This window comes from Centroberyx gerrardi, chromosome 6 (assembly GCF_048128805.1).
Source record: "Centroberyx gerrardi isolate f3 chromosome 6, fCenGer3.hap1.cur.20231027, whole genome shotgun sequence".
Lineage (NCBI taxonomy): Eukaryota > Metazoa > Chordata > Actinopteri > Beryciformes > Berycidae > Centroberyx > Centroberyx gerrardi.
In genome coordinates, this window is record NC_136002.1 from 14,826,082 (window position 1) to 14,839,875 (window position 13,794).

The 13,794-nt window shown below is 43.1% G+C and overlaps 1 protein-coding gene across 1 annotated transcript in view; it reads right to left on the reverse strand.

Moving 5' to 3' along the window:
* Positions 1-13,308, reverse strand: part of pde2a (phosphodiesterase 2A) — a 43,422-nt gene extending 30,114 nt beyond the window's left edge. Inside the window, exons 1-4 of the mRNA XM_078284261.1 lie at positions 13,293-13,308; positions 12,979-13,103; positions 5,003-5,092; positions 4,215-4,303 (exon numbers count right to left, since the gene is read on the reverse strand). Of these exons, the coding sequence (XP_078140387.1) occupies positions 4,215-4,303; positions 5,003-5,092; positions 12,979-13,103; positions 13,293-13,308 (320 nt within the window). The remainder of the gene's footprint in view (positions 1-4,214; positions 4,304-5,002; positions 5,093-12,978; positions 13,104-13,292) is intronic.
* Between the last annotated feature and the right edge of the window lie 486 nt (positions 13,309-13,794).

Sequence of the window (13,794 nt, forward strand, 5' to 3'; positions counted from 1 at the left end):
AAGAGGGGATTTGGAAGACAATTGGAGTGAATGGAAAAACAATTGCCGGCATTACTAAAACAGACACGTTGTGTTCATTGACACTAACCCAAACAAAAAGTGTCTCTGAATAGACCTATTATTCATTGTGAAATCATCATATGAACCCAGTGCAGCCGTGTGTGTGTGTGTGTGTGTGTGTGTGTGTGTGTGTGTCTGTCTGTGTGTGTGTGTGTGTATGTGCGTGTGTGTGTAAGGCCAGGTGTGGAGCCAGGTGTGATGGCGGCGAGGTTCCACGTGTGTGTCTGTGTGTGTGTCTCTCTGTGTGTGTGCGTGTCTATTATCTTCTACACAGAGGGCAGCTTTCTCATGCTAAAATATGAGACCAGCATCTGTTCTATCTGGACCGGCTAGTGGCAATGGACGCACACACATACACAGACACACACACAAACACACACAGCTGTGCGCATACAAACACACACAGCTGCATGCATGCACGCCGATACACATGCACAAATACACAAATACACAGCTACAGCCAGAGAAACTTAGAAAAATTTACACAAACTCATATACATACAGATAGGAGCACAAACACTGAAATACACACACAGACACACACACAAACAAGTGCACTCACACAACATGAATACCAACACACGCATGGCAACATTTTAACACAAACACACACAATAAGCACACACAGTCAGACTTGCATAAATGCGGATAGAAACTAGAGAGAAAACGCTCTCACACTCATACACACAGGTAGATGCATGATCGGTGAGCTGGAACGAAATATCCACTTCACACAACAATCAACTTAAAGCCTGGCAGCTACTCCCCCCTCCCCACCCACCCACCACACACACACACACACACACACACACACACACACACACACACACACACACACACACACACACACCTACACAGGCACGTAGCAGGGGTCATTCCATTACACGCTCACACAGTTTGAAAACCCTACGCACCGTTGTAGTGAATTCTCTGCACGGCACATTGATTCAGAGGGAGGAGTGTCCATTTATTTCAGCTCACTGAGGAATATTCTACAGGTCGTAACTGCTTAACTATCTTGGTATTATAGTGCAGTGGCACCGCAGTGTTTATTGTCCCTGTCAACTGACAGTAAAAGAAGAACAGACAATAAAAGTGTTAAATTGTGCGTTCTAATTGGAATTACTGAATCTGTACATTGTGGATCATGCCCTCATGTCTTCCTTCAGCTGGATGCAATTAATGTATTTTCTGTATTGAGCATTGAGCAATTAAAAAGCACAAGCGAACTTCTTGTAGTTTAACCTAGCCATGATCTTAGCAATCTGTAATTATATCATATTTTAGATGATGTATTGTCCAGCCCTCATTTTTGTGGTTGTGGTGGAAGTTTTCTGTAATAAAGAGACTTGGAGATGAGAAGTTGTCTCTCTGTCGTCTTTATTGCTTGCAAGCAAGGCGCAATGCTCACCCAACGAGTGTGTGAGACAAAGAGCGAAACAATGAGCTTTGTCCACCCTTCTTATAATCGTGTAGTAGAAACAGCTGAGTCATGAGAATCCGGCATATTCTTATACTTGAAACATTCTATGATTAGGGAGCATCTGTGCAAAACAAAGATAAACGGGCTAGACTTTCCAGGGTCATCTTCACACAGTAGCCAGTGGAAATGTACTGAGAGCATGAGAGCAGACAACATAGAAATAAGACAGTGCTTAATGCATCGAGAAATAGAATGATATAATATAATTTCCACTACAATTCCCCCCTTTGAGCATTTCATGCTCAGTTAAATCATGAGAAATTATAAAAAAAAAACGTATTGCATTTAAAATATACTAGGAAATGTAAAAGAAAACAATGGTGATGATGAGAACTAATCTCTAGTCTGCAATACAGGTAAGAGTATCACATTTCATCCCAAACACAAGTTCTTACTACGGCGGCTCTGAGCGTTTTGCTCCTAGTGTAGGTGATCAGCGTTTTGCTGGTGAGATCTTGTGCTCAGGATGAATCTCCCGATGCGCTGAGAGAGTCCGAAAAGCTTTATTACAAAAAAAACCTCCACCATAGTGGTCATGTGTATTGTGTGCAGTTGTGTGTACGTATAATCTGAAAGGCATGTACCGTGCCAAGTCAATATAGCATGCCAAGTCAATTTAGCAATGTTTTGTACTTGGCAAGTATAGGTGATATACACTGCTGGCTCTATAGGTTGAAAAGACAGAGACCAACAGCTGCTGTAGTTTGGCTCACAGAAAAATGCTCTCAGCCTTATCTGCAGGCTCATTCTGGTGTTATAGTGTGCTAGTACTTGTCTTTGTTGACTGAAATTGAAAACTAAGACTAACTGAGGAATTTTGTTCCAAAATGAGGTATCTATCGTATTAAAAATGTAACAACTATTCTTACAAAATGAATGCTGCCAAGAAAACAAAACAGATTTAGAAATGATAGCACAGCCGTCTTAAGACCCACTAAACTGCAGAATTTTTAAGGAGTCAATCATCTGCATTTATAAAATATTAAGTAAAACATAGGTCACCTTTTTCACAAAACAGATATACAGTATGGTGTTTTAAAATGAAACGCTTTAGCTGTTACTGGAGCTAAAACCCATTTTATTGTAAGAGCTGTGCAACTTCACTTTCTGTCTGTATTTTTTAAACCTTGGATTGTGTGTCTTCCTTTTGCAGTATTTTTTAACAGCAGCAGTGTCCTTGTTGGGCTATAAAACATCAGTTGGCTTGTACGCACCCTTTAGGGGCTAAACAATCATTGTAGTTGTCTTGACTGAAACAGGATTCCTCTGCAGCACTCTGTATTTTGCTCTGTGTGTGTGTGTGTGTGTGTGTGTGTGAGTAGGCGTGTGTGTGTGTATCAAGGTCCTGTTAATAGGCTTGTATTAGAAGGTGGGCTGGAGTGAGGCTCAAACAAAGTGGCCTTCTGCCTCTGGGAGAGGTTCAGTGAGTGTGCGTGGGTGTTTGTGTGTCCGTGCGTGTGTGTATGCCAAGGTCCTGATAACAGGCTTATATAAGCAGGTGAATTGGAGGGAGACCAGTGCAAAGTGGCCTGTAGCTCTTTTAATATCCCCGCTACCTCTAACCTCCATGCCGGGCTGACAAACGTGTGTGTGTGTGTGTGTGTGAGCGCATGGATGTGCCGGTGTGCCTGTGTGTGCTCATACACTTGCATGCATTTCTGTACGTGTATGTGCGTATGTATGTGTGGGAGTGTGTCAAATGCTTGTGTGTGCGTTCCTGTATGTGTATGTGCCTTTGCGCGCCGGTGTATGTTTACGTCTGCGTCTGCGCATTTGTGTGTGTGTGTGTGTGTGTGTGCGTGTGTTTGCGGTGTGTACGCACGTTTATGTGCGGCGAGGTGCTGGAAAAGGGTTCTTGTCTGACACACAGACAGTTTCATCAATAATGTAGTGTTGGTTTTTGCCAGCGCCTGGGCAGCGGTAGCAGTAGCGCGGGGCTGTAGAGCTTCAGAGAGCACTTAAGAGAGGAGAGGATCACCGTGTCTCGCTGGGAGACGCGGGACCGGCACCGCAGCTATTAGCCCTCCAACGCTTCCACAGGGAGAGGCGAGAGGGCGAGGGGGAACGGGGTTGGAGTGGGGGCAGAAGAGATAGAAACATTTGAAATGCAGTCGGCTCAGCACTCCACGCTTCTGCAGGGAGAGAGCAAGGGTGGGAAAGAAAGAGGGGGAGGGAGAGAAAGGGTGGGGGGAGGGAGAGAGAGAGAGAGAGAGAGAGAGAGAGAGGGGCGCTAAAAAAAAGAGAGGGCAAGATAAAGGGAGGAAGAGAGAGGGTGAGATCCGGAGAGAGGAAAGGTCCCTGTGTGTTCCTTGATGATGAGATCAATCTCCCTTGTCTCTGTGATGATGTGGCGTTGGGGTGAGCGGATCCTATTGGGCGAGGTGACACCTGTTTGTCGCACGGAGGAGACAGCCATCTCTTTTCCCCCTCTCTTCCCCTCTTCATCTCTCTTGTTCTATCGCTCCTGCACTTATCGCTGCCTTCAACAAGGCTGCCGCAATTCAGCGCACGGCAGCGGTTTTCTGAGACGAAACATCTGTTGTTTACCGCATAGAGACAGAGAGAGACACACAGAAAGACAGACGGGCGCATGCACACACACACACACACACACACACACACACACACACACACACACACACACACACACACAAAGAGACACATAATGTACCTGATCTTTCCCTCCTTTGGCAGTTCATGTGGCGGATCGTCAGACAGCAGCCTTGAGTCTCCCTCCAGAATGTAGACACACACACATTCCTGTAATAAAGCATGCACACGCACACACGCACACACACACACACACACATTCATTTGTAAAATTAATCAGATTCTAATTAAATTAATGAGCGACGAGCCTCATTCATTTGGGACGAGTCCTGGGACTCAACTTGTGTGAAGACCAAGACATTCAGCTCTGCCACTCTGCATATTAATACAAAGCTGTTTTTTCAGGTAATACATCGAGGTAATTTATGAGCTATGTGTCAGCTGTGTTCAGCTGTTTGTGTACACTACCAGTCAAAAGTTTGGAAACACTCATTGTTCTTTATTTTTACTATTTTTTAACATTTTAGAATAATAGAAAAGACATCAAAACTATTAAATAACACACATGGAATTATGCAGTGACCAAAAAAAGTGTTAAACAAATCAAAACTATCTTATATTTTAGATTCTTTAAAGTAGCCGCCCTTTGCCTTGATGGAAAGAAATTCATACATAAGCATCAACTTCACTATTTATATTTGTCTAAGAATCAAATTTCAAGCATTTAACCATAAGCCTTTATATCAAAATGGCTTTAAGATAATGAAAAACACAGCACATTCAATCAGGTGTGTCCAAACTTTTGACTGGTAGTGTATGTGTGTGTGTGTGTGTGTGTGTGTGAAGAGCTGATCATGAATTCATGTTGAGACATTTAAATGTATAGAATGTGTGTGTGTGTGTGTGTACCGTGCTGGGTAGCAGCTCCTGTATGCTGTCTCGAAGGGCAACTCGCAGCGAGCGAGCATCGACAACCGCCGCCAGCCGCAGCAAAGCATCCTGGGAAGGGAGACAAACAGATGCCCTGATGTCTGTTTGGTTGTTTGTTTACGATCTGAATGTGTGGCTCTGAAAACCTGAGGCCCTTGGCTGTGGTTTTGTTTCTGCGGATACAAAGTTTATCTAGTACCAGCGTTTTCAACAGAAATGTATCTTGGCAAGTTGGAAAGGCTGCTGAAACTATATTGAAACTGTATTAAACCTGACAAATGCACAGCAGTCTGTGCTTGTTGGAGGCACAGATGAGATGCTTGAAATGAACCAAATGCAGACATGTTCGCTCTTCAGTACACTTTGTAGTTTGCTTCATTTGTGTATTGTGAAAACCAAGCACTCACAATTCATTTGCGGGAAGCAAAGAGAAGCTGTTTATTGATGAAACGAAACAGCAGGTAGGGGGACAATCAGTAAATATCTCACGGTTCACATGTCACCTAAAATACATTCAGTATGCTCACTGCTGCTTTCTTTGAAGATTGGATAAAAGCAGTTAACTTGTAGGCTAGTGTTTGAAAATACACTGATTATCTTGATCAGATTCAGTCTGATCAAATTTAACAAGGCTTATGACTTTCATATATATAGTCTTTCTACATCAAAAATCACAACAGCCTTCTGACTCCTAAAGGGAGATGGAAGCGCGAATGGAAAGCCGACTGGGAATTCATCAGAGCTGAAACAAACCAAAGAAGGATGTGAATCCTCTTGACAGTGAGAGGACAGTGTGACTGCGAGGAGAGAAGAGGAGAGAAGAGATTGTTTTCTTTAGCTCTTTTTGGTCCACTCAAAGAGGACTACCTTGTACTTTGAAGAAGATTAGGTTTGAAAACAGACTAGAATAGAAGAATGCGGGGAGAGCAGAGCTTCTCTTAATTACTACAATTGTTTTTTGTGGGTGGGGATTAGTTATAGAGACTATCCTTCAACTGGACGACATGGGTTCAAGCCCAGATGTTGGCAAGCATCCACCCTGCCGAAGTATCCTAGAGCAAGGCACTGAATCCCTACCAGTTACATTGTTATTACATGTAACCACAGTATATAGAAAAATTTCAGTGGAACTTCAGAATCTTATCAAAGCAAAGAAAAACAACAAACCAAATTGCAGCGGCTTAAGACATTGCGGTGGCTTAGAGCTGTGTACTGAATATAAATGGGACTCTAGCGAGATAATAACGTTGAAAATGTTCTCTGTGACTGCCAGTTCATTCTGCCAGTTCATTCCAGTTTTTTTTCTGACAGACAGAGCTGCTCAGGTTTGGACCGGGAAAGCGGGGAGCGCACGGCGACGCCGGAGGGAAAGCATCTCGTTCCTTAAAGCTCTAAGACACCGCAAGGTTACCGAGAGCTTCGCCTGCTGGGAGGAGTGATCTTTCTCTCCGTCTCTCACCCTCGCTCTGTCCCTTTCTCCTCTGCCTCGCACTCACTTTCACTACGTGGAAGAGAGGGGAACAGGCGGTGATGGATGGGTGAGTTGGGGAGGAGGGGACGAGGGGGGGGGGGGGGGGGGGGTCAAGGAGTGAAGGAGAGGAGAGGAGAAGGGAGAGACAGAGGAAGGGTGGAGAGTCTTGTCATGCCTGAGCACTCAGTGTTGGTTATTACATATGATTAGATATGATTAAATGCGATTAACTTTGATCACTCAATCAGCCTGCCAGAGTGCTGTTGTAATGAAGCTGGAGCTCTGCCAGCCCTCTGTGTGTGTGTGTGTGTGTGTGTGTGTGTTTGTCAGAGAGAGAGAGAGAGCAAGGGAGTGTGTGTGTGTGTGTGAGTGTGCTGCTTTTAAGCCATGGATCTTGAAATGCTCGTGCAAATCCTGATAAGTAATGTTTGATCAGAACCAGATTTGAAGATAGATGTTGAAACCTGCCGTCCTTCGCTCTTTGCATGTGTGTGTGTGTGTGTGTGTTTGTGTGTGTGTGTGTGTGTGTGTGTGTGTGTGTGTGTGTGTGTGCATTAATAGCAGTGAGATATATGCTTTGGTAAATGTCAGACTCTGTCTTTTGACCTTTCACAATCATTTAATCATTTTAATCTATCTGCTTCCCCGCCCCTTGTCACACACACACACACACACACACACACGCACACACACACACACACAAGCACCTACATACATACCAACCCGTCATGATGGTTAGGCAGAGCTTATAAAATAATCTGAGAGAAAGAGCTTCCTCCTCACTGTGGCTTCATGCAGAAAATGTTTTAAATCACGTCCCTTTTGAGCCTTAATTATTTTATTTTTGTTTTTACCTTTTTAAATTTCAGTTTATACCATTGTGTCTTCACATTACTTACTTTTCTCCCATATCGTCACTGTCAGGTGAAAACCTCTCCAAAATGTCAGCTTTTCAGGAACTATGAACAACAGCCTTCTTTTTTAGATTGAACACCATGCATTTTTGACATTCTCCAAAAGGGTTTTGAAAGGGTTACATAAGGGTCATTTAATTTCCCCAGTGAGAGGAATTACATAGAAGACAACGCTATCCTTCAATCGGTTTTCAAGTTAAAACACGACAATCACCAAAATTGGAGTTTGAATGTTTTCACATGACAACAGCGATATGATTTCATGGATTGCTTTTCTCTAATACCATTTCAACTTATGTGATTTTGGTGGAGGCTTTTATCCAAATTGACTTGACAATTCCACAAGTGCATATCTTTTTAATATGGGACTCAAACCCCCTGACCATGGCAATGTTAGACATGCTCTACTCAATACTGCAAAACAGCAGTATAGGACAATGTAGACCATTATATTAATGTCATATTATATACAGCATATATATTTTTTTATTTCATTTTAGTAATATTTTGATATATCTCCATGATTTCATTACCATATCATTTATATTTCAGTACAGCTATACGCTCATCTAAAGCACAAAACACAAAGCATTTTACTGTACTTACAATAGCAATAATTTCAATTCAGATGTTATGAAGTATCTGCAGAGTAAAGGTCACACTGTCAATTATAAGACTTTTGGGACTCTCTCTTCCTTTCTATCCCTCCCTTCCTCCCTTCCTCCTTCCCTTCCTCCCTCAAGCATTCCACCCTAACCCCTAAATGTTACGCCTCCACATCCCTCGTTCCCCTCCTCCCTCCCTCCCTCCTCCCTTCCTCCCTCCCTCCTCCCTTCCTCCCTCCCTCCTCCCTTCGTCAGTGTGTAGTCCTTGTTGTTGTCCTACCCTTCGGCCATTCTAATCACTCTGAGTGCTCTGACATTTTGAAAGGCACCTGTGATCAGCATAACTAAACACAGAAACGTCTCTCTCTCTTTATCTCTCTCTGTCCCCCAACCCCCCACTACCACACACACACACACACACACACACACACACACACACACACACACACACACTTTCCTCGTCTCTCTTTAGATAGAGTAATGCTGGTGTCAAATACTCAGGCGGGCCAGTTAACCTTGGCTCATAATAGAACTCAATGGCTGCTCTGTTTACCAGCTGACATTTTATATTCACACATCATGTAAAGCTTGATGCTGTAATTGACAGAGAAATTGTGGATAGTGTTGCAGAAATTATTCAGGGGATGCTTTAAAACAATTACAACAAACGAAATGTAATTCTTTTTTAACAGAAATTGGATTTTATTGTACTTTACGGCTTGATTTGTTGCAGTTTTGCTGTAGTTATAAAGGCACATGGTTTTGATGTGTAATCATGTCTCTCAAGTTTCTGCTCCTCTCCCACAAGAGCTACGGTCAATTTACTCTTGAGGAAGGCACTTAAGCCCAAATCATGTGAAACTGCTCAGCGGCCAACAGTAGGAGACGCAGAATACACTGTACTGGTCTGGTCAGCCCACAGGTGTAATGGCATGGAAATGAGATTAGAGCGAAGGAAGCAGGGCTTGAGGGTTAAACAAGAATGTGCACAGTCGGCCTGCCCTGGGTATAAAAAAATGTAAGACAAGGAGAAAATACAGGCTGAGAATTTACCCCTATATCCTTTCCCTGAAGTACAGCAGTCATAAATCAGAGGTAATGGAAGGGGAGGCAGACATTTGGAGCACAATTCCAGCAGGACAACTCACTGAAAAGTTTAATTAAGTCTGCATGGACAGAGCTGTAGCTGGCAGGGTATAGCCAAAACAGCCCAGTTTAATATCTTCATAATTCCTCAGCTACGTAGCAGAACTAGGCCAAATAATATTCTTTTTAAGGTTAAATATATATATATATATATATATTTTACCCTACTTGGGGGCTGGTGGGTGGGTTTTTGCCACGTAGGTTACAGTGTGTTACAGTGTGTACAGAGTGGTTGGTGTTGGAAACTATGTTAAAGTATATTTCTCTGTGAATGACAACTTTCCTGATACTGCCTGAATTATTCTGATACCCATCTGGTAATCCAAGCTGGTAAAAAAAAAAAAGTCTAAAAATTATTTGCCACTGCTACTTGACCCAGGTCTGCTAGTTGTATGTTTGCTTTCTGAAAGAGCAGCTTTTACTCATAAAGATGTCGCCTTCACTGACACAAAGTTTTGTCTAGCTGGCCAAGAGAATCAGAAGAAAGTCAACCGCACCACAGAGGCCCAAAATATCAAAACTATAATCATTATCACAGAACATCTGTCTGTCCGTATGGTACAATATCTCGGATGCCACTGATTGGATTTTGACGAAACTCCGGGGGATGATGCGTGCCTTTGTTCCATTCTGGTATTTTAACAATTGCACTGATTGGTGGCCTAAGGGGGGCGCTGCAACGCTCACTTACTCATTACTGATTGGCAGGGGTGCCTGCAACATTCGTGGGGGACGACATGCTTATTTGTCTTCTCTTGATCCTTTCTTTTTTCTTTTGAATATCCACCTACCATCAAAGACAATCAGCCACATCTGCAGAGCTACATGAAAACCAATTATATTTACAAGGAGACCGCGGTAACTCTGACAGCACCTTTGAAGTTTATCGCCTCACCTATCACCGAAGCTGCTGTTACACAGGACCATCTCATGACATCTCAGTGAATGCAATTATGCTGTTTGTACGAGTAACAGGATTATCCCATGGTCACACACTTTAATGAGATCCAGTCAGGAAAGGAATCACTGTTTAGAGGCATTGAACACATCAAGGACTGTACTTGATGAAATATTCAAAATTTCTGTCGCCTCAAGATGAAGATGTAATGGTGTAATGGCAAAACACTCAGACTCTAGAGACTGGATTTAAAAAGTAAACGTGTCTTTAAAAGTGCCGTGTTTAACAACACCTAAAATCACTGTAAAGCACGGCCTCTCACGACTACACTCACGGATGTATTGAAGGTGACAGATTCAGTTTAAAACCACATTTTAGATTAGCCAGTTGCCCTGAATACTAATATTCTAGATTTGTGCTGAATACTAATATTCCAGATTAGCCACTTTAGATAAAGACCTAACTTAACTAAAGACTCAACGAGGGGGATTAGTTTAAGGAAGGGTAAGTCCGGCATTTCTTATCCCCTGCATTGTTCACTGAGCCGTCTAACCCCAGGAATCAATCCAATCTGCATTTCAAGAGGTTTACTACTTGACCTTGATCTAAAGGCAAGGGGCACTTGGAGATGTGATGAAGGGTAATGGCTTCTCTCATGTTAACGCAAATAACTAAAGGCATCCTGCTGCCTACCTATGGATTTTTATGTAAAATCATCAATTTACATGCCCAGACATTTCAGCAACTCACTCACTCACTCACTCACTCACTCACTCACTCACTCACTCACTCACTCACTCACTCACTCAGAGGCTGTTAGTACCTATAGATTATGTTGATGTGGTGTATTTGTCCATTGTATATGGCTAAAGTCGATAAGGGAAGTATTTACCGTTCACTCTTAAGTGTTTGAGTTAAATGGATTACTGATTGATCCGGATTGGTCTTCAAACACTCGTTGAAGGAGGGAAGTGAGGAGGAGCGAAAAGCAAATGAGAGAAGTGAGTGAAAAAGTGAGTTAATATGTGAGGGAGTTGGGAGAATTAGTGAGAGGGAGAGAAAGAGTGTGAGTACTTGTGCGTGTGTGTGAGAAAGAGACAGAGAAGGACATGCACATAGGCATGCACATACACACACAGACAGACACACACACACACAGCGTGGCCGGAGGAAGGCTGGTAGTGCTGCAGTGGGTCCTGGTTGTTATTCCAACAGAGCTGGGTCTCCAGTAGCATCACTAACATACTGGAGACACATGCACTGTAGAATACAGCCAAGCCATGAAGAAGGGCCCCGCCATGCACGCAAAACACACACACACACACACACACACACACACACACACACACACACACACACACACACACACACATTTCTCTTTATTACTTTCTTTTCTTTGCCATTTCAAAATCCCGGTGATAATTCCAATAATGAGGAAGGAAAATCAGAGCACACAAAGTTTGATGAAAATTTAATCTAAGTCAATAGACAGACAGAGAGAGAGAGAGAGAGGGGGGGGGGGGGGGGTATGGGTGGGTGGGGGGGTGGACATACAGATCGAAAGAGAGAGAGAGAGAGGGAGGGCAAGTGAGAATATTCCCTCGCTCTCTCTCACACACGTAGATACGCACACATGCAGGTGAAGGATCAGAGGTGTAAAACAATTAAGTGATACTGCCATGGCGATGATAAGGCTGACCTATGACTGTGTGAAGAGCAGGTGTGGCACAGTGCTACCGCTTAAGTAACCAACCTGTGTGTGTGTGTAAAGAGAGAGAGAGAGGATTTTCAAGAGTTTTCAGTGAAGTTTATTTAGCCGAGACCCGCCGACCAATCGTAATTCATGAATATTTCCTCAGGATGACTCTGGAGAAGTGGATGATAGACAGGAAGAGGGGGAGAAAGAGAGACAGAGAGACAGACCAGAGAGAGGGAGAGAAAGAGGGGAACTGACAGACTAAACAAGGCAACCCAATCCCAAAGGTAAAGAAAACTGCCTGCCGAGGAAATTCACACATCACTCAATAGGAGCGAGACAGAGAATTTGGGGGTGGGGGGTGGGGGGGGAGGTGGTGGAAAGGGAGGGGGGGCAAGAAAGATGGATACAATGGAGAGAGGTGAAGAGAGGAGGAGGAGAGAGAGACAACACAAGAAGAGAAGAAGGAAACTACTGGAATTATTGCTGGTTGCTGATTGGGATTTAAATAAAAAATAGAATGAAAAAGAGCCTAGAAGTGTTGCTTTAAAATCCCTCTATGGTCATTCCAGATGGGATGAAATCCACTCACCTGCTCAAGTAATCATTATAATCATTGTGTTTCTAGACAAATTCAACTGACTTTCATGCTCTACCACCTGAATACATTACAGAGTTGCTATGTTCTCATAACTAGCATAATATATCAGACTGAGACTATCTCCCTCCCATGTCATTCACCGCTCTCCTCGCGCATCGACTCTTAATTTTAACAATTTAGTTGATATCACACTTTCTGGTAGCAGGCTAGCATTGTCTGAGTTAAAAAACAATAGCGCAGTGTATCCAGTTAAGACTGTGTCTCTTCCCCCGCTGCACTCATGGTCAAATTATGCGCTTGTCTATAACTAATCAGTAGTAATTTGATGGCAATTAGACCTGCACATGCTGCTATAAATCAAGACAATAACTGCAGCACCATGGTGGTAGTGAATGTCTGAAGATTGGCCGCATCAATATTAAGATATTAGATAAAGCAATGCTGATTGATGATCTGATTAAGGAGCATAATAGTCTTGATATTATGAGCCTGTTAAACCTGTGGAACCTGGTTAAAGCCTCTGATTTCATCTCAAATTTAGTGACCCGAGCAGGTACCGTTCTTACCATCGGTGATTTCAACATTTTTCTAAATAACATTTCTGATCCTCTTAGCAAGGCTTACGCCGAACCTATTGATACCTTTCATTTTACTCAGTTTGTTCATGAACTCCCCCATCACAGCGGTAACACCCTCGATCTGGTCCTGGCCCGTGACATTGCTGTCTCTGATCTGGTGGTCTCCTCCTCCTGATCCAAAAAGTTAAGTCACCACTATTTACACAAATATCTATTATAGTCTGAAAATAACTGTAAAAATGTACAGATATTCCCAGTTTTGGTTTCTATAATCTTTCCTGATGCAAGTTGAGTTGTGATGCAGCAAAATGCTAAACACCTTGACAAATTTAAATAGCTCCAATTGTTATCAGGTCTCACCAAGGGACTGGCCCATTCTCAAATGTCAACAACTGCCAATCAGAGCTGTTTAAATATCATGGCCGCTCCAAAACTACCCTGTGGAAATGCAACAGCTGAATGCTGCACAGAGCGTATGATGAGCGCATTTGTTAAAAAACAATGTTATCTAAGCTCATCTACACTCACACACACTCACACACCTGGGTTTGCACACACACACACACACACACACACGCATGCACACACACACACACACACACACACACACACACATTAGCAGCTTCATTCTATTCTGAAGGCTGCTTTTCTCACTCTCTCATTCATTCTCACATTCTCTCTCTCTCTCTCTCTCTTGTTCCAGCAACACTGTAATGAGGAGCTAATCAGAGCTCAGAGGAGGAAAAAGAAAGATGGGAAGGAGCACAAAGGAGAAAAACACCAGCACTTTGCCATTCGGCGCACACTTCCTCTGGCTGGGGGCCACAATAATGGTCTCCAACCTTTATCCTCTCTCTCCCTT